At 43.4% G+C, this 21,753-nt stretch overlaps 1 protein-coding gene and 1 long non-coding RNA gene across 2 annotated transcripts in view; both read right to left on the bottom strand.

Moving 5' to 3' along the window:
• Window positions 1–13,751: 13,751 nt before the first annotated feature.
• LOC103640226 (light-regulated protein, chloroplastic-like) lies at window positions 13,752–14,304 on the bottom strand. Its single transcript, XM_020546322.1, has 3 exons — window positions 14,198–14,304; window positions 13,930–14,082; window positions 13,752–13,812 (listed from the first exon to the last, which is right to left on the bottom strand). The coding sequence occupies exons 1-3, from the start codon at window positions 14,302–14,304 to the stop codon at window positions 13,752–13,754; spliced, it is 321 nt and encodes a 106-aa protein (XP_020401911.1).
• Window positions 14,305–17,045: 2,741 nt separating this feature from the next.
• The window catches only part of LOC103638917 (uncharacterized), a 47,955-nt gene continuing 43,247 nt past the window's right edge, over window positions 17,046–21,753 (bottom strand). Inside the window, exons 5-6 of the long non-coding RNA XR_002266059.2 lie at window positions 17,551–17,629; window positions 17,046–17,475 (exon numbers count right to left, since the gene is read on the bottom strand). This is a non-coding gene — a long non-coding RNA (uncharacterized lncRNA). The remainder of the gene's footprint in view (window positions 17,476–17,550; window positions 17,630–21,753) is intronic.

Below are 21,753 nucleotides of genomic sequence, written 5' to 3'. Positions count from 1 at the left end.
TACAAGCGCCGCACTTACTGCAGAATGCGAAGCTGCCACTGTTGGGTCTATGCTTCGTCGCCGAAGGTCTTCTAGGAAGAAGCGGCTTTCGGCTGAAGCTGTTTGTATGAGATGGCCGAAGGTTCCTTTTCATAAAGCTTCGGTATTACAAACCGACTTAAAGATAGAATGGCCTTTTAGTCCATAAAGGTCTGAGTCAATGTTGTAAACTTTTATGAGGGGCTTGATTGTAATTCCTCACAGGCTGTGTCCTGTGCCTATAAATAGTGAACAGTATTCCTTTACTGTTCACGCTTTTTGGAAATTGCAATCGCATCTTCCGGGAACCAACCTTTGTCAAGGCAGAGGTATTATTGTATTCAACGATTCAATATATTAAGTAAATATAATATAATTCATCTATGATTTATTTACTCCTTTTATACCTTTTATTTTATGTTGTCTTACAATATCTACTGAAATTTTATTACGAAGACCCATTATCCTCAAGCTTCGTAATTATACTTCCATCAACCTTCGTCCAAGGCCCATTATCCTCAAGGGAATAATGTTTCATGGACGAAGGACGTTAACATTTAATACTTTATGTTGCCTTGTTCTTAATTCATAGCATTTGAGAACAAGTCCCCAACATTGGCGCCCACCTCCGGTGAACTCACTTCCACTTTTTGAGCTGATGGCTTCGTTCAACGACCAAGCTGGAGCTGCTTCGGACCCGAAGCTGGTGCTCCCGATCACAGGTGGTTCGTCCTCAGAGCCAGCTAACAAGAAACAAAAGAAGGAAGCACAGAGAAGGGTACAACATCAAGTCAAGATGGTCTCACATTCCTATTACCTTCTCCCAAGAGGACCTTCAGCTCAAGGATTACCCACACAACGATGCCATGGTTATCTCTTGTGTTATCAAAGGATTTCTGGTCCATAATGTCTTGGTTGACACAGGTAGTGCAGCTGATATCATATTTGCTAAGGCCTTCAGACAAATGCAAGAGCCAGAAGATAAGATTCATGATGCTACACATCCTCTCTGTGGCTTCGGAGGAAGACAGATTGTAGCACTGGGCAAGATCACCATGTCGGTGACCTTCGGGTTCATCAACAACACTAGAACTGAGCAAGTTGTCTTTGACATCGTTGACATGGAATACCCTTACAATGCAATTATTGGTCGTGGCACTCTCAATGCTTTCGAAGCAATTCTTCATCCTGCTTATCTCTGCATGAAGATACCTTCGGATCAAGGACCCATTGCTATTCATGGAAGTCAGGAAGCTGCCAGAAGGGCAGAAGGAAACTGGACTGACTCAAAAGCAATTCATAACATAGATGGAGCTGAAGCTTGTGAACAATACAAATTCAGAAGGGAGAAAGCAGCTTCAGCAGATCAGCTGAAGCCCATGCTCTTATGTGAGGACATAGCAGAGCAGAAGGTGCTGTTAGGCTCTCAATTATCCGAAGAGCAGGAGAAAACCTTGATAAGGTTTTTGTTCAACAACAAAGATGTTTTTGCATGGTCAGCCAATGATCTCTGCGGAGTTAATAGGGATGTTATTGAACACTCGCTCAATGTTGATCCATCCTTCAGACCTAGAAAGCAGAGGCTTCGGAAAATGTCTGATGATAAGGCCGAAGGTGCTCGTAATGAAGTCAAAAGACTCCTCAGTGCAGGGGTTATCAGAGAAGTAAAGTACCCAGAATGGCTAGCTAACACAGTTATGGTAAAAAAGGCCAATGGCAAGTGGCGAATGTGTATCGATTTTACAGATCTTAACAAGGCTTGTCCGAAGGATGAATTCCCATTGCCAAGGATAGACTCTTTAGTTGATGCAGCAGCTTCTTCAGAGCTCATGAGTCTGTTAGACTGTTATTCAGGCTACCATCAAATCTGGATGAAGAAGGAAGATGAGCCGAAGACTAGCTTCATAACTCCAAGTGGCACATATTGCTATCTTCGGATGCCTGAGGGGCTCAAAAACGCTGGAGGAAGTTTCAGCAGAATGACTGCGAAGGTTCTCCAGTCTCAGATAGGCAGAAATGTGCTAACTTATGTTGATGACATCATTGTAAAAAGCACGAAACAGGAGAATCATATTACTGATCTGCAGGAGACCTTCGCCAGTTTCAGACAAGCTGGCTAAAATTGAATCCAGAAAAATGCGTCTTCGGAGTAAAGAAGGGGAGATTTCTAGGATGCTTGGTTTCAACAAAGGGAATTGAAGCTAATCCAAGTAAGATTGAAGCTATACTTCGGATGGAGCCACCAACTACAAAAAAGGGGGCTCAAAGGTTGACAGGAAGGTTGGCATCTCTCAACAGATTCATATCCAGATCAGCAGAGAGAAACTTACCATTCTTCGAAGTGCTGAAGTCAGCCGAAGTCTTTCAATGGGGACCAGTCCAGCAGAAGGCCTTCGAAGAGCTGAAACAGTATTTGATAGATCTAACAGCACTAACTCCACCTACGCCAGGGGCTCCCTTGTTATTATATGTGGCAGCTTCGCACTCAGCGGTAAGTGCAGCACTTGTCCAGGAGAAGCTTGATGGCCAAGTCAGGAAGCAGGTCCCAGTGTATTTTGTATCTGAAGTTCTTAGTATATCAAAGAAAAACTACACAGAATTAGAGAAGGTGTTATATGCTGTTTTGATGGCATCCAGGAAGCTTCGGCACTATTTTCAAGCTTACAACATAATTGTTCCTTCTTCACAACCTCTGAAGGATATTATGAGGAATCGAGAAGCTACTGGAAGGATTGGAAAATGGGCTGCAGAGCTCAACGAATTTTGTATTGAATATGTTCATAGATCTTCGATTCAGTCCCAGGCGTTAGCAGACTTCATTGTTGACTGGACGCCAGGGGCTCAGGAGGAAGAAACAAATAAAGACGCCGAAGCATGGACAGTGTTTTGTGATGGATCTTGGGGAACCTTCGGAGCGGGAGCGGCTGCTGTGTTGGTTTCACCTTCCAAAGTTAAAACTTGCTATGCGGCAAAACTTGATTTTAGTTGCACAAATAACATTGCTGAGTACGAAGCCTTGCTTCTGGGTCTTCGGAAGCTAAAAGCAATGGGAATCAGAAGGGCCATACTTAAAACTGATTCCCAGGTTGTTTCGGGTCATATTGACAAGAGTTGCAAGGCTAAAGACCCGAAGCTTGAAAAATATCTGGATATGGTTCGAAGAGTTGAAGCTTCCTTCGAAGGATTTTCTGTCAAAAATATCCCCCGAGGACAAAATGAGCATGCTGATTTGCTAGCTAAGTCAGCAGCACAGGGGCTGCCCTTACCTTCGGATGTGTTCTTCGAAACAATAAAAGCACCTTCGGTGGAACTTCTTGAAAGAGCAGTCCTCAATATATCTCCCGTTTATAGCGAAGATTGGAGAACTGAGATCATCTCTTACCTTCAGGGAAAATTCCTTTCAGATGACGAAGCTTATAACAGGAGGATAGAGGCAAGAGCTCGTCCATATGTCATAATAGAAGGGGAGTTGTACAAGCATGGAGTTTGTGCTCCGCTACTCAAGTGTTTATCCAGAACCGAAGGTATAGAGTTGATGAAAGAAATACATGCAGGCCTGTGTGGATCTCACATTGGATCAAGGTCGTTACTTGGAAAAATTTTCCGCCAAGGATTTTATTGGCCGAAGGCAGCTTCGGATGCAGCGGAATTAGTCCAAAAGTGCGAAGGTTGTCAGAAATGTGCAAGAGATCAAAAACAACCTTCGTCCTTAACACAGCTCATACAACCCATTTGGCCATTGCAAAGGCGGGGCCTTGACTTGTTAGGTCCGTTACCACCGGCCCAAGGGAACCTAAGATATGTTGTAGTGGCGGTGGAATATTTTTCTAAATGAATTGAGGCAAAGCCTTTAGCCACAATAACTTCGGCCACCGTCCAAAAGTTTTTCTGGTAGAATATTGTTTGTCGTTTCGGGGTACCAAAGGCTATTACTGTGGATAATGGAACACAGTTTGACTCCGAAGCTTTCAGGGATTTCTGTGATCAAATTGGTACGAAGATCCATTTTGCATCAGTCAGACATCCGGAGTCAAATGGACTCGTTGAAAGAGCCAATGGCATTATAACGACAGGAATAATGAAGTTAATCTTCAATCAACCCAGGGGAAAGTGGCCAGATCAGTTAACCAAAGTGGTGTGGAGCCACAATACAACAACATCAAGGTCTACAGGCTTTACTCCATTCAAGTTATTATTCGGTGACGAAGCAATAACTCCGGAGGAAGCTAAAACCGGATCAATAAGAGTAGTAGCTTCGGCAGAATCAGATTCCGAAGCTGCTTATTCTGTGGAAAAAAATGCTTTAGAAGGGATCAGGCTGCAAGCCGTGGAGAACATCAATAAATATCAAGCCGAAACAATCAAATGGCGAGATAGAAAGGTTCGGCTAAAGAATATTGAGCCAGGACACTTGGTGCTTCGGAGAGTGGCCAACCCAGAAACAGTGGGCAAGTTGCAGTTGAAATGGGATGGACCTTTCTTAGTAGCATCTTCGTCAAGACCCGGTTCATACAGATTGAAGGATATGGACGGCAACGACATTCCTAGATCTTGGAATGCGGATGAGCTTCGGCGATATTATGTATAACTCGATGTAATTTTTCATATTTTTTATTTTTCTTTCATGGCACCCTTTTCCTTTCTAAAGGGGGAGAAAGGTTTTTAATGGGGCCATCACATGTAATTTCCTTTTTTAGTTCTATAAGAGCAAAATCCCCCAAGGAATGTAAATGTAAAAGCTGAGAACGCACCATCGAGTGCCGAAAAGTAAAAAGCGAAGAAGCTCCAAAGTCGTTCCTAAGGGAATGCAGAGCTTACAGTGAAAAGTCAACGCTGATTCCGCCAAAAGTAAAGGCGAAGAAGCTCCAAAGTCGTTCCTAAGGGAATGCAGAGCTTACAGCGAAAAGTCAACGCTGATTCCGCCAAAAGTAAAGGCGAAGAAGCTCCAAAGTCGTTCCTAAGGGAATGCAGAGCTGAGGTGTGATTGTTTTTAAGGATATAATGGCTATGACTATGGCTTCGGATACGCGTTTGGACATTCATTTGCACATCACATTACATCATAGCATTTGCATTCATAAACATTCATCCAGGCATATGTAGGATAATCATCATCATGGCATAAGTAGTTGCTTCGGCAAAAAAAAAGAGAAAAAAGGGAAGAAGAAGCTCCGTGTACAAAAAGGAGAGCTTCGGAAAAAAGGGAAATGTTGTTTTCTATGCTTCGCTGCGTACGAAAAGAAGGGAAGGTGTTTTTTCGCCTTCGGCTCAAAAAAGAAAATTTCGTCCACATCAAAGCACTTCTCATACATCAATGGAAGGATAAGGATATATTACAAGGTATGAACAGAATTCATTAAAGACAAGTTTCAGTTACATTTACAAAAGTTATCTCAAAAGTTTCTCAAGTACTGTCTACAGTCTACTATCTAATCTCCAAGGAGCTTCAGCTTCGGCGTCATTTTTTTTAATCATCGGCTTCGGTTTCGCCATCCTACATGAATAAGGTTGTTGTAAGTCAAAATCGAGCTTGAAGGAAGAGGTAAGCACAAGGTATGATTTCTTACTGGTTCAAGATGACTCCGAGCTTCGTCTCCAGCCTTTTCTCGCCCACCTTTCGTCCATATCATTTTTACAAATCTGTTAGAGATACTTCGGGCGAGATCAGGAATGTCATCTAGGATTGATGGTGATAAAGTGAAATTTGGCCTATTGACAATCTTTCCATGATCGCAGCCAGCTTTTAGGAAAGCTGCAGCAGTGCCCCGAGAAGCTACCCAGGCACAGAAGTCACCGTGCCCAGCTATGACTTCGTCGAGCTCGTCAATCTCACCCTCAATATGTTCGAAGGTCTTCGGCAGATCTTCAGCTGAGGGGGTGAATTTTTCACTGCTGGCTCCAACTGAGTGGAAAATCTTTCTTAGTCGTTGAATGCATTTGTTGCTAAATTCCAAACATTTTTCTTGAAGGCTCGTCAATAGTTTTCTCAAATCTGAATTTTGTTGAGCTTCGGCTTCAAGTTTTGCATTAAGATCTTGCTTTTCTCGTTCGAACTGCTCAGATTGGCGGAGAAGTTTCGAGTTCAGTTCTGTTATTTTTGCTTCGGCTTCCGCCAATGAACCTTCGGTTGCCTGGAGCTCAAAGTTCTTTTTCTCGATAGCATCTGATTGCTCCTTTATTCTGCTTTCCAAATTTTCAATTATAACTTCGTGCTTCTTGTCTTCAAAATCTTGCTGCATTTTCAAGGCTTTGCTCAACATCATACTCTGCACAAAATCAACCTTCGTCAGACATGTTTTTATTATTAGAAACAATAAAAGTTAAGGGAAAAGTAGTTCACCTTGAAATTGGAATAAAATAAACTACCAACGATATGTTGTCGTCGGTAGCGGCTGATGTCTGTCTCCAGCTTCGGAAAACCGATACTCTTTGACAGAGTACCGATAACTTTGGCTCCAGTTTGATCTCGAATACAATCTAATTTTTCATCATCAACGCCTCCGAAGAGGAGTGCTCCAGGTTTGTATCCGCAGGATTTGGCATACTCTCTAAGCTCTTCTATTTCAGCTTTTGATAGTTTTTCCCCAACTAAATTCTGGAACATGAAGGCTTCGTTTTCTGAAGCTTCATCAGCAATTTCTTTCCCTTTCCCCGACGCTGCGGTCGCGGCCTCTTCGGCGGTGGTGGTAGCTTCTTCTGCAGCCATGTCTAGCAGTATTTTGTCAATGTGTTCGATTGTGCTCTCCAGGTTCAAATCTTCAGCTGAGGCAGCTTCGGCAGCTGCGGCCTCCGAAGGTGTAATTTCAATATCTGTCCCTTCCGCAGCCGCTGGTGTTTTCTGAGCTGAAGCTCTTGGCGGTGTCTTGTCAATTACTTCTGTCACAGTGATAATTCTTTGTCTCTTTGCTTTGATTGTTTTCTTCGATTTTTTGGGCTCCTTGTCCTTCTGAAAAAACTTTGTCAGTTGGGGCCCCAGTGGACTTAGCTTCGCAGGTAAGGATTCAGTCATTACCTTCAGAATTTCCTCAATGTCAGCAGCAGAGGGTGATGCGGGGGTGTCTTCTTCGTCGGAAATTTTTTGCTTCGGAGAAGACGCTCTCCTCTTCTTCGGAATTTTCTTCTTCGATGGTTCTTTCTCACCTTCATTTAAGGCCTCAGTCATCCTTTTTCTTTTTTGGCCCCCAGCACCTTTGTTCAGATTTTCATAATCAGGGTATTCAAAGCCCAAGGCGTCCAGCACTCGGTTCAGTCTTCGTTTCGGACGGGTGCCGAAGGCTGCGGTCATCAATTGATCTTCTTTTTTGGAATAATTGCCAAGTATTTCATTGCACATCACTTCAATTGTATCTAGCCACTCTTGGCATGGTGCTTTAAAATACTTTTTAAACTTGAAATAGTAAGGTAAACGTACAAGTTCACCTTCTTTCTTTTCCCCCTTTAGCTTCGGCATTTCCCATTCTTTCAAACTGGGAAAAACTTTGAAAGCCAAAAACTCCTGAACCAGGTCCCTTGTGCTGATATGCTCTGCAACAATTCTGAATTCATTCATTGCTTGTTGTGTTGGACCTTCGGGTGTCATGTTGCAGCGAGGTCGGGTTTCTCCGAAGATTAGTTCGAGTGGACTTTGCACAAGCTTTTCCTTATCGTCATCAACCTTGACATAGAACCACTCTGACTTCTAGCCTGCTGCCCATTTGCTTCGGTAGCTGATTACAGGAAACTTTGTGGTTTTCCAATAGGCGAAGTTATAGCAGCCAAAATTGTCGTGCAATCCATCCTTTCTAGCCTTCGTCTGATAATGCAACTCGTGAACCCGGCAAAAGCTGTCCGCAAATGGCTCCACTGCTTGGCTTCGGAGTGCCCAGATATAAACACTAAGCCTAACGATAGCGTTAGGAGTTAGCTGGTGAAAATAGATACCGAACCTCTTCAGTACCTCTGCAATAATCCCATGTAGGGGGAATCTTAATCCAGCCTTTAGGAAGCTCTTGAAAATAACAATTTCATCCTTCTCCGGCTTTGGGGTAGTCTCTTCTCCCCCGAAGCGTAATAGCTTCTTCTGATTTTCAGTAAAAAAGCCCGACTTTACCATCTTGGAGAGATCAGCCTTCGAAACAGTAGATTTCCCGAAGTCCAAGTGGTTGGGTTTGCTTGGCATGGCAATGCGATAATCATCTTCGGGATCAGTTTCCTCAATATCTTCTTCTTCAGCTTCAGCGATTGCTTGTTCTGCATCATCACTAGGGATCTTTTCCGAAGTCATCAGCCCGGATCGTTGCATGGCTTCGGAGATGGGAACAGTCTCCGAAGCTTCAGTTTCGCCCCCCTCACGCTCAACCCTGGCGGTAGAACGCACTCTGGCCATTTAATTATGAATTTGTGGAAATTTAATACTTTTTTCTCCCGAAGTTTTTTCTTCTGACGAAGCAGGCTTCAAACTGGAGCTTCGTTCGATTCCGACAGACAAGCTTCGGCGATGGTTAAAAATTTTGGCAGCAAAACAGTGCAAATAGCAATGAATGCTGTGGTAACTTCACACCTACTCGTTTGTTTATATAGTACTGCAGGTAAGAAGGTGAAGCGCCAGGATTTTTACACCTGGCGAACACCCGCTCGCACTCGCTGCGCGGTGGACCGCAGGGACAAACAGTAACTCTGCAAGGTGGGACCACTACGCGCTGGGAAACTGAATCGTTTCTCGACAACGAGCTCAGGGAAGGTGTTTTTTGGACCTTCGGCTCCCCGAAGCTTAAGAGACTTTTTTCACGGATCAAGCTCGTTACGAAAAACGATCTAGCACGCGAAAGGGGCTACTGTTGGGTCTATGCTTCGTCGTCGAAGGTCTTCTAGGAAGAAGCGGCTTTCGGCTGAAGCTGTTTGTATGAGATGGCCGAAGGTTCCTTTTCATAAAGCTTCGGTATTACAAACCGACTTAAAGATAGAATGACCTTTTAGTCCATAAAGGTCTGAGTCAATGTTGTAAACTTTTATGAGGGGCTTGATTGTAATTCCTCACAGGCTGTGTCCTGTGCCTATAAATAGTGAACAGTATTCCTTTACTGTTCACGCTTTTTGGAAATTGCAATCGCATCTTCCGGGAACCAACCTTTGTCAAGGCAGAGGTATTATTGTATTCAACGATTCAATATATTAAGTAAATATAATATAATTCATCTATGATTTATTTACTCCTTTTATACCTTTTATTTTATGTTGTCTTACAATATCTACTGAAATTTTATTACGAAGACCCATTATCCTCAAGCTTCGTAATTATACTTCCATCAACCTTCGTCCAAGGCCCATTATCCTCAAGGGAATAATGTTTCATGGACGAAGGACGTTAACATTTAATACTTTATGTTGCCTTGTTCTTAATTCATAGCATTTGAGAACAAGTCCCCAACAGCCACATATAAGAGCAATGGAACCCGTGGCGCAGGTGGAGTTAATGTTGTTAAATCAATCAAGTATTGCTTCAACTCTTCGAAAGCTTTTTGTTGAATCGGACCTCATTGAAAAACTTCAGCTGACTTCAATATTTCAAAGAATGGCAGATTTCTTTCTACTGATCTAGATATGAATCTATTTAATGACGCCAGTCTTCCTGCCAGCCGTTGGGCCCCTTTCTTTGTACTTGGCGGTTCCATCCGAAGGATGGCTTCAATCTTGCTTGGGTTGGCTTCAATTCCTTTCGTTGATACCAAACAACCAAGCAACATGCCCTTCTTTACCCCAAAAACACACTTTTCTGGATTTAATTTCAGACCAGCTTGCCTGAAGTTGGCAAATGTCTCTTGCAGATCAGCAATGTGATTTTCTTGCTTCGTGCTTTTGACTATGATGTCATCAACATAGGTTAGCACATTCCTGCCTATTTGAGAATGAAGGACTCTTGCTGTCATTCTGCTGAAGCTTCCTCCAACATTTTTGAGCCCCTCAGGCATCCAAAGATAGCAATATGTGCCACTGGGGGTTATGAAGCTAGTCTTCGGCTCATCTTCCTTCTTCATCCAAATTTGGTGATAGCCTGAGTAACAGTCCAGTAGACTCATGAGCTCTGAAGAAGCTGCTGCATCTACTAGAGAGTCTATTCTTGGCAATGGGAATTCGTCCTTTGGACAAGCCTTGTTAAGATCTATAAAATCAATACACATTCTCCATTTACCGTTGGCCTTCTTCACCATAACAGTATTGGCTAGCCACTCTAGGTATTTCACCTCTCTGATAACACCAGCACTGAGAAGTCTCTTCACTTTGTTCCGAGCACCTTCAGCTTTGTTGTCAGACATTTTCCGAAGCCTTTGTTTCCTTGGCCTCAAGGATGGATCCACATTGAGTGAATGTTCAATGACATCTCTGTTGACACCACAAAGATCATTGGCTGACCAAGCAAAGACATCTTTGTTGTTGAATAGAAATCTTATCAAAGTCTTCTCTTGCTCTTCAGATAGCTGAGACCCCAGCAGTACCTTTTGCTCTGCTATATCTTCACATAGAAGCATAGGCTTCGGCTGATCCGCCGAAGCAGTCTTCTCTCTTTTGTATTTGTACTGCTCATAGACTCCGGATCCATCTATATTATGAATTGCCTTTGAATCTGTCCAGTTTCCTTCGGCTTTTCTAGCAGCTTCTTGGCTCCCATGGACATCAATGGGCCCTTGTTCTGAAGGTATCTTCATGCATAGGTATGCTGGATGAAGTATTGCTTCGAAAGCATTAAGTGTTCCCCGACCAATGATTGCATTATATGGGTACTCCATGTCAATAATGTCAAAGACAACCTATTCAGTCCTTGTATTATGGACAAAGCCGAAGGTCACTAGCATTGTGATTTTGCCGAGCGCTACAATTTGCCTTCCTCTGAAGCCACAAAGAGGGTGTGTGGCATCATGAATCTTGTCTTCTGGCTCTTGCATCTGTCTGAAGGCCTTAGCAAATATGATATTTGTTGCACTGCCTATATCAACCAGAACATTATGGACCAGAAATCCCTTGATGACACAAGTTATGACCATAACATCATTGTGAGGGTAATCTTTGAGCTGAAGGTCCTCCTGGGAGAAGGTGATTGGGATGTGAGACCATTTTGACTTAATGAAGGGTCCCTGCACTCCAACATGTTGTACCCTTCTCTGTGCTTCCTTCTTCCGTTTCTTGTTAGCCAGCTCTGAACTTGAGCCGCCTGTTATCGGGAGCACCAGCTTTGTAGTCGAAGGTGCTTCAATGTGGTTGTTAAATGAAGCCATCAGCTCAAAAGTGGAAGTGAGTTCACCGGAGGTGGGCGCCAATGTTGGGGACTTGTTCTCAACTTCTTTGGCTTAAGAACAAGGCAACACAAAAACAGGTTAAAGGTTAATGCCCTTTGTCCTTCGAAGCATTATTTCCCTAAGGATATAACGATCTTCGGACGAAGGTCATGAAGGACGTACCTTCATCATCACAACATATATCAATGAAAGACGAAACATATGAAACATGGGAAATAACATAGATGATTATATGACACCATTAATATATCTTTTATTATATAATCATGAATGAATAAGAACAATATTGAACTATATTTATACCTTTGGCTTGACAGAAGGCAAAGGTACAAGCGTGATGCACGAGCGAGTACAAGTCAACGTGAAAAGTACGGGGGTACTGTTCATCTATTTATAGGCACAGGGTGCAGCCTGTGTGAAATTACATTCATGTCCTTTACAACTGGTTACAATCATGACACAAATTATCATGGGTCGATCGGTCTTTTCATCTTTAAGTCGATGCAACCCTTCGTCTCAAGGCGCGTCACTATGCCGAAGCTCCCTCAATGGTAGCTTCGGCGTTGCTTCTGTGTTGATCTTCCGAAGGTATTTCTTCTTACAGGACCTTCGGCGATGAAGTAGACCCCCAACATCTATTAAACCTAATTAGTTTATGATTTGATCATGTGATGCTATAGTTACATTTGCTAATCATGCATTAATTAGGCTTAATTAATTTGTCTCGCCACTTAGTCTTCAAATATGTAATTAGTTTTATAATTAGTTTATATTTAATACTCGTAATGGTCATTCAAACATCAAATGTGACACGTGCTAAACTTTAGTCCCTAAAGCTAAACACACCTAAGAATGATTCCAACAACGTTTTGTATATCATTCATCTATATATTTTATTTAGTCTAATCTAAAGATATATTCATTTCTATGTAGTAGTGTCCTCTATATCTCGTTTTCTATACATAAATATCTATATTGGAGACATATTTTATTTAAATTTTTTATACATATGTATTTGTCATATTCTCAAATGTTTTATACATTTTTTTGTTTTGCTTAATATGTTATTTAAAGTATTAAAATAAATATAAAAGAGGAGAAAATCTCTATGTATAAATGATGGATGAACATCCTTTATATTTAGAGGATTCTATTGGAGGAAATAGGTGAAGGAATCTGCTCTAAGGGGGTGTTTGATACAACTGAACTTCAAAAAAATAAACTCAACTTCATGAACTTCATAGTTGAGCAAATTTGCTTCAAAGTTGTGGAGCTTATGAAAGTGTTTGGCTTGCAGACCAGCTTCAGCTTCACTAAAATGAGAATTTTAGTAGAATAGTATTTTTTTACCCCTTGAATGATGCATGAGCCTTTTTGTTTACATGGTTTTTTCTGGAAACTTTAATAATAAAATAACACAACACAATATTAAAACAATAATGTTTACACAGTATAATAATATAATACAATAACTAGGTATATGCCCGTGCGTTGCTACGGTGATGCATAAGAAAATTGGGTTATGTTTTAATAGTTACCTTTCAGGAATGACACGTACAAGTTGTCACGGCCTGCCTTGAGGATTCCAGCATCGTCAGAGAACACAAGATGGTTTTCGGAGTCAACACCCCAGAAGAAAGGGATGCTACCATCAATATCCTACATTTAAACATGGCATTGCAACTTAAGGCTCAAGCCACAACGAACAAAGGTAAGGTGAACTTACAGCAGTGACAAAGGTGGACTTAGATAGGGTATCATAAAGGATGAACACAAACTTCCCACCGAGGTCTCTCACAACCTAGTAGGCTACAAGAACAGATGAGTCTGTTTGTGAAGCCATCACAAAGAACAAAAGCTCTAAACTTGAGCAACAATAGAAGGCTAAGATGGCAAACTATCTCAGGATCAAACTTCCATGAGCTTCTAAGTTAACAACCAGAAACTACTAAAGACTACATATTAATACTGAATGAGACGACACACGATTGTTGAAATGCATGACAATTGAAACTGATTATCATAATAAGTAGAGATTTCTCGGTAATGGTAGGTCAAGCCCGCCATACCATTTGTGCAGCTAGATGGCGGCTAGTATCCAGGTCAACTTAAGCAGCACACACTCCTTTCATCCATTGGCTTGCAAGTGCAGAGAATAGATCGGGTCGTAGCATAGTACTTCTACAGCTCTCTGTTCCACCTTCTGATATCGTAAAATGGGGAATAACACTAGTACCATTTCATCTTGGTTTCTACTACATACCTTGGCAGCTAAGCCAACTAAAGACATGCATATATACATTACATACACCGTTGGTCTTGCTTGGTCATCTGCTAGAATGATACACATAGGTACATTGTGTGAACATCTATCCGACTGTGAGACCAACTCGATTATGGACAAACATGGATGAGAATTAGGATCAGGCTTCAGGTGTGCGCCAGCCCCCTGGAGATGTCGGCCTAGTACGGCGCATCACAGAACTCACCATCAAGGTCGTTGCATGCCTCGCCCGATAACACCCTGTGGTTCAGTGGATTCACTATAGTTACAGTTAGCCACCAGCTGGTTTGCTCGACGAATCAGTGTAGGAATGACTGGTGATGAAACTAGGTTTATCCTATGCTGGTTGATGCTTACGTTCTTGGCTTGTCGTACGACAGGTAGTCCCTCTCCACCTTCTCCACCCTCCTGCTCACTGCTGCTGCCACTGAGGCAAGCTTAGCCTCTGAGTACATCTGTGCGCTGCACGCGTCGCCACCGAGTAGGTCGTAGGCCTCCATTGTGAACACCATGCAGCATCACCAACACACACGTGTGTGTTACCGATCCGAACTCTAACCATTAGAATTAGCTAGCTCTACACAGACCGATCGCTGATCAAGGCTAGGGATTAGGGGACACTTACGAGAATCTCGAGCTGTAATCAATCTCAGCAGTCTCGACCATGACAACAACAGGGACACTGACCACCACCGTGCTCTTCTCCACGGTCAGCCCTTGATGGGAACACATTCGAGAACCTGATGGGAGTAGCGACAGTCTGCATTTTTTGATCTGAACTTCTTGTGTGTGATCAATTGTTCTACTGAAGTGAAGTAGTAGCTTGGTACAGTATGATCTGAAAGGGTTATCGATCTTGTGTGGTGAGCTTTTGTTATATACTATAGAGCCAGAGTGGGGTCCTTGATAATTGTTTCTAAAAATAACTTCATTAGTCAATAGTGGAATAATTATATAAGTGTAATATTATTTAAGTAGTTGGCATTCATGAAACAGATGTCCTCACCAGATCCTTTTGCTACCTAGGAATAGAGACTTGAACACAAAGGATACAAAAGCACTTACTATGAATTCAGTAACGTCAACAGAGCTAGTAATAGGGTCAAAGAGTCCAACCTTCATGTACATCATAAGGATGAAAGCCACACATGATGCTCACTGACCATCTTGTGCAGCACCCAAGCTCCACCGACACCATGCGCACCACAACAAGCGCATCCATTACGGATCCCATAATGCTTAGAGTATATTGGATGCATAAGAAAGGGCCAGCGTTGTCCATGACTTGTGACAGGTTCACGGCCTTTGGTCTTGAGTTCTTCGAGACCCACTTCAGGTAGGAGCTCTTTTGGGTGTCAGGCTTCGCCATGATGCTTCCTGGCCCTGAGCTCGCCAAGAGGCTGGGGCTCGACATTGGGGTGAAGAACTCCTTAGGCTCGATGAGGGGGACAAACTTGGTGAAAGTGATAACCACCCTCACTGTTGGCACAACGGGGATTGTAATCGCATGAATGGCAAACATGAATAATGAGCTGAATGCAAAGCTAAATTGCACTTAGGAGTACCAAAATGAGCTATGTACAACAAGATAATTACAAGAACAGCCTTTAGAAAATTATATAATATATTGTGGCAAGAAGCAGCCGAAGGTGCACAAAGGCAAACCAATTGATGGCGTCCACACTTTTGAACACCACTTTGTGGAACATATATCAAAACTTGGATGAGTGCTCCAAGTTATATGTCTAACCACTTTCTACTTTCTACAACACCAGAGGTTTAGTTTTTCCCGTTAGGTTTCATTTGTCATATAAATAAACTATGAGTCATCAAACAAGACAATATCAATGCAGGTGAGGTGAGTGCCTGTTAAGTAAATTCCCTTAAATATGTGTCCTAAGTGCCGGTACTGTTCTGGAATAAACTAAACAGTGAAGAACAGTTAAACTATCAGTATAAACAGCTCTCTTTAAGTAAATTCCCTTAAATCTGTGTCCTAAGTGTCGATACTGTTCTGGAATAAACTAAACAGTGAAGAATCGTTAAACTATCAGTCTAAACAATTCTCTTTTCTTTCCCCGGATATTTAGATAGCACTCTCCACAGGTTGCAGGCCAGTATATGCTATGATTATGAGTTTCTGACTTAACTTCCTATGTCGTTGTAGTTGTGGCAGGTAAATTGTGGGTTATTTGCTGCCAATAAAAGAATAAGTTGCCATAAAACAACCTGATCAACAGACAAGAACGCCCTGCTTAGAGATGGTCTATTTAGCACTAGAACATCATTTGAACTGGTAGTTGATCGTTAAAAGAATGTATCGAAACAATTTGTTTATCAAGAAGGATGAATCATTATAGAATTGATCAGCCACTGAATCTGAAAATGAAAAAATATATGTAATTTTGTGGTTTCTTATTGAGCAGGAGAGTTATGTTACCTTTATCGGGAAAGTCCCCAGTGGGAACTTGGTGGTGAGCAACACGCGGAGCCGGCGCACGGCGCGCACACGGCTCGCCAGGATGTCCAGCAACGGCAGAGCCACACCGACGGCCGCAACGTCTTGACCATCTTCTCCTTCCACTTGGCTCCACCCATCGTCGTCGTCCCTGGGTGCCAGCCGAAGTATCATCCTCGCCGCGCCTCACCGATGCACACGGCGGCAGCCACCGTGCCACGTCCACGCTGTTCCTCCGCCTCTATGGGGTCCCCAAGTGCGAAGGCAGCCCCGCCACGCTGTGTCGCCCAGATCGAGGGCGAGGTTGGCGTGGTGTTGGGTGCGGGGGCATCGTGTCTAGTCATCCCCCGTGGCGACGATTTTGGCAATGTCGATCTCCCATATCGTGACTACCTCCTGCGACGCGAGGATAGCGGCGTGTTAGTCGATGGGCCTGCGCCAAGTCTCCGGCAATGGGACATCGGCCTAGACGTTGTGGGTTCACCTCTACGTGGTGGTTGTGACGGTGGCGGTGGTGCAGTACAGCAGCCAGCCAAGGGAGGTGAGGATAGGGAGGTGTGGTTGATGATGACGAGGGAGGTGAGTAGAGGGAGGGTGGAGCGGAGGAAGGTGGGAGGAGAGGGGTAATCATAGGATCCTTCTCCTTCCATGGATAAGGTTAGCGATAGAGGTGAGGGAGGCCGCGCCATCGATTGGGTCGGCGCACGCGGGCAGCGACCACGCGCGGTGGCAGTGGCGGGGCACGGGCTAGGGTTTTTGGGTGATAGAGGGTGAGAGGGAGGCGTAGGGAGGAAGGGGGACACAGACGATGGATCGATTCCGGGGGGCAGGCAGGCAGGCAGGAGGGTAGGTAGCGGGGGCTTGTGCGACGTCTGGGCGGGGGCGTGGTGTAACTGTGGATGCCCTCCTTAGCTCCTTATAGAGTAGTATAGTTATAATGAGTACAATACACAATGTTTATAAATACTAAAAATACTATTACAAATTTGAGCCACTATAAAATATTATTGCTACAAATTAGTTTCAACTTTGAGTGATAGTCGTCACTCATTCATCACAAAAAACATCCATAGTTGGCGCATTAGGTAATGTAGTTGATCCATCCAGTGCATGCAATACTTGTTGTACCATTATGGTATTGTAGGATCATAATCTCTCATGCTCACAAATGAAATTATGAACTACCATAGTCCCCACACCAATCATTTTTTTGCTTCCACAATGGATACAACGACATTATATATAGAATTTACCACTTCATCTTACATACTCCAAATGCCCCTCTATAATATTTCAAGCACGTGCATGAATATGATTAAACTTCTCCTATAGAGATTTGGGTTCCATACCTCTATGCCATTCTAGTAAATGATACCTCTTGCCTTTGTACGATGCTAGATAATCAACTCTATTGGGGTATCCGGCATCAACGACATAGAACTTATCTGCGAATACATATTACATCATTAAAAAGCACATGATCATTGTACATATAAACATTATATTTCAAACATGCTTACTCTTGGGAGGATTCTGGAAGAAATTGTTGTCCACCTTCATTGCATTATACAACACACTTGTATCATGCATAGACCCCGGCTGCCCAACGGAAACATATGTAAACCTCATGTCAAAGTCATAAATTGCAAGCATATTTTGATTTGGTATGCCTAATTTTCCAATATAATGCACTTGTTCATTAGGGTGTAGAGCTACCCTAATATGTGTCCCATCTAGAGCACCAAAACAGTCCTTTGTGGATATGCCCTGTTATCATTTGCTATCCTTTTGTGAACAATGTGAAAGTTGCCATCTTTTGGAACAATAAAATCTTTACCCATCTTCAAAAGAGTCTAGGACTTCAGAACATTTCTTACTAATAGTTTCACCAAAGTGATTGAAATGGTTTTGGCATCTTCTATTTGACTCATTTCTAGAAATATGAATAAGAAAATTGCTAGAGCCATATGTGTGTTCATGTGCATGGATGGTTGAAGCTCATACATTGACACCAACAAATCAAGAAGGTCCATGAATATTTTTGTACTCATACGCAATTATGAATGACATGCACCAGGAGTTCTTAAAATATAAAGTAGCCAACCATACCACTTGTTTGTGTTATCCATTGTTGCTTGCTTGCTAGTGGTGTACATATAGCTACAGTCGGTATTGTTTCAGCCTTTAGGCCACTTGTCATTGAGAAGAGTCGATGGCTAGAATTGCCTCTTGTGCTATAATTTGTCACATAAGAATATGAGGCTTTAGCTAATGCACTAATGAACATTGGACTAATTCTGGATTTCTCAAATACGAGATAAAAATGGGTTCAATCTAGATAAAAACAGGATTCCGCAAAAACGAACGGGATAGACCCTCTCTCTCGTTTTGTCCCATTTCCAGATTTTTTCTGTAAATACAAAAACGAGCGGGTAAAATTTGGAAAATGGTATGGACCATGACAAGATTTTACCCATCCATTTTTAAATCTACTAGGCTATGACCGACACTAAGGCATGCACTCGGAATAAAATATCTTGGGAGATGGGGTGTCCTCTTTTGTAGGAAACCCTTGGTACCTGTCCCAATTCTAGAAGGCCACCTCAAGCAAGTGGCAAGCCCATGGTAGCTCTCTCCCCCCATGAATGGCAGTGGGCAGGTTCGGGTCGGCGACCCATAGGTTTTGGACCCACCGGGTTCGGGGATAGCTTCATATCTTCCTCGTGGGTCTTTGTGTTTAGGCCCCTGAAATTGTATGGGTTTGGGTCTGGTTTGCATTGCCACCCACATGTTCTCCACATGTCCCAAACTCAATAGTGCTCTTAGTATGCTTGGCTAACCGTTCCATGCACCTAGGGGGTCCTTTTATAACCCCAAGGGCCAAAGGAGTCGTTTGATCTTCAATTTGAAAGGCTTTGGTTGCCTTCTGTCAGTGCACAATCCCTTTCCTTATCGGCCACGCCGACCATTGAGTTAGTCGTTGCATCCTTCGACTGTCCGGCATAGTGGCGCACCGGACAGTCCGGTGCTGCCACGTGTCCACCATTGATTACGCGCCAACCGTTGGCTGCCTGGCTCATCGGACAATCTGGTGCATACCGGACAGTTCGGTGAATTATAGCCAACACACCCAGCTCTTTTCCCGAGAGCGGCTAGTTCGACCACGGTGATAGCCTGGCACCAGACACTGTCTGGTGCACACCGGACAATCCGGTGCGCCCAGGATGGCGCAAATTTGGCTAATCTTAGCCAAACTTCTTTGCTCCAATTTATCTCAATTTGGAGAGTTTCCTAGCACTTATATAAGCATAGTTAGTCAATAAAACAATTGACTAAGAGCTAGACTCATACCTTTGATTCTTCATTTCAATAGGATTTGCAATGTGCTCAGACTCATAGTAGGCATGCTAGATCAAACTGATGTGTTGGGCACTTAGTCACCAAAACACTTAGAAATGCCCCAAGGGCACATTTTGTAACACCCAGGTGTTACTCAGAGTGTCCACCCAGGATTACCCCTTTTAACCTATTATCACATGAGGATTTATTTGGGCAATGTGCATCAAACTTGGAATTCAAGGTCCTAAGCAAGTGCAAACCATCTTGGATATCATGCCCTAGCTTGGCATGCACATCTAAGTGGGGAATTTCCCAAAACCCTAAAGCAAACCCCTCTTGGGCAATAGGAACTCTAATTGAAGCTAGGATCAAAAGGTCATGTAAACCTTATGATCATGGCTTGAGCCAAATATAAAAGTTGTAATATACTTCATAACCTACAATTAATAGTAAGGAAGTACCCCCAAAAAGTTTTCAGAAAAGTCCTAAAAAGTTCACCCAAGGTTGAGCACAAGGGAAAATTCAGAAATTTGCCTAAGTCTAAAAACTAACCCTTGAACAAAGATCCCCCCATGTTCACCTTAATCCAAATTTCAAAACCCTTCGACCCAATTGATAAAGTGGCGCCAAATTAACCCTAGAACACCCTAGAAAGAGATGACACCTACCCTAGGGCGCTAGACACGACTTGACACCACTTTTGTCTCAACTCGGACCTAGCTGACACAGCAAACTTCTTCCCCCTCTATCTCTCTACCCCGACCATATCTTGACTTGGAACTCACAGCAAAAAGGTAGGATATGGAGCAGAGAAGCGACCGTACACTGTGACTTTGCCAAGGTACGCACGCTATGGTGCTCTAATCCGCCGTTGAACCATGGCAGAAGCAAGCTTCCACGTGTTCGACGCGAGCTGACATCCGGGGGCGCGCTCAGAGCACGCCCGTGCGCGAACCCCCGCGCGCCCACGGCCGCCTGTGACCACGCCCGCGCCACGGCTATAAAGCCCGCCCCAGTGCTCGGCTGCCTTCCCCGTTGCCTCCTCCGTACCTCGCCTGACTTACCCGAGCCAGCCATTAGCTCCGGCGACCTCCCCGCGACCCGCCAGTGCCGCCCGAGAGCAACCACCGTGGCCAGCCCCTTTCCCGTCCTCCTCCGTTTGATCCAAGCCCTCAGATAGCTTCCTGGTGAGGCCGTGAGGCTTGCTCAAGCTTGAACCGGGGACCCGCGTCACCGGAATAGCTCAATCGTGCTCACCGGAGTTCAAGAACCCGCCGGCGCACGTGGACCGGGTAAGCCTCTGCACCGATTTCCAATTCGTTGCGCGCATGGCCTCTACATCACCCCGTGGAGCTCCTCGTGCACCTTAATTGAACTATACCGCCGTGGTTTGGCCGGAACAGGAGCCGCCGACGACCCCCGCCGCCTGTGCTCGTGGCCAGGGTAGCTCCGACCACCTCCGACGCCGACCCGCACACCGACGTGACCGTCGTGACCTCCCGGACGTCACTGACCACCCCGCCGGAGCTCTACTGCCGCCGGTAAGCCTCGCCGCCGTAATCTATGCCGCGGGTACTGTTTAAGGCAGCCAGGGAGCGCGGGTTAGATTTCGGTTAGGTCCAGGGGGTTTTGTGCAATGTCAGTGACCCATGCCAATAGTAGACCGAGGACTGTTTTGTGAGAAAAGAAGGAGATAAAACCCAGGGGCCTCAGCACAAACCTGTTTTCTTTTCCATTTTCGAATTTAGTTTCTTTTAATATGGCAGATAACTTAATAAATGCATAACTTGAAGAATAATCATCCAAAAATTGTCAAACCAATTTTGCTAGACTTTGGGAAATATGAACTATCAGATAAAAATAGTAAAACCCATAGTTCCTGTATCCTTTTCTAAAGTTTTGAATTAATTAAGAAACTGCTAAAAACTTAATATTAGAAGGAAAAATAGAAATATTGTTTGACTAGGGTTAGCAAAATTTGGAGAAGTTTATATCTACCTACTGACCCAATTAAAAATGCTAAACCTCTCTGTCCACCCCATTAAGTTAGTTTTTGCCCCTTATTTTACAATATGCTCAAGGTTAAGAAAAATAGAAAATGTGATTTAAATAATGAACCAGAGGGCACCCCTATTTTTATTAGGATACTTATTCAAGGTAGTTCACTAGAAAAATATATCATACCCTGTTTTGGTATAAAATAAGTAGGATACCTTTTATTTTAATAAAACAAGGGAAACTTAGAAAAACCCTACAAAAATAACCCCAAGGTGAAAACACCCCCACCCTTGGGATGGAAAATATTTTGCTAATAAGAACTTAAGAAAAATATGAAATCTGTTTTTTGACATTTTTCAAATAACAATGTAGTAGAAAGTGCCTTT

Source organism: Zea mays, chromosome 9 (assembly GCF_902167145.1).
Source record: "Zea mays cultivar B73 chromosome 9, Zm-B73-REFERENCE-NAM-5.0, whole genome shotgun sequence".
In the NCBI taxonomy this organism is placed as follows: Eukaryota; Viridiplantae; Streptophyta; class Magnoliopsida; order Poales; family Poaceae; genus Zea; species Zea mays.
This window is presented reverse-complemented; position numbering and strand designations above follow the sequence as displayed.

Coding starts and splice junctions, on each gene's coding strand:
- LOC103640226 (XM_020546322.1), bottom strand. CDS start 14,304: ATGTGTTCCCATCAAGGGCTGACCGTGGAGAAGAGCACGGTGGTGGTC. Junction 14,083..14,197: donor GATTACAGCTCGAGATTCTC/GTAAGTGTCCCC, acceptor GTGATGCTGCAT/GGTGTTCACAATGGAGGCCT. Junction 13,813..13,929: donor TCGTACGACAAGCCAAGAAC/GTAAGCATCAAC, acceptor ACTGAACCACAG/GGTGTTATCGGGCGAGGCAT.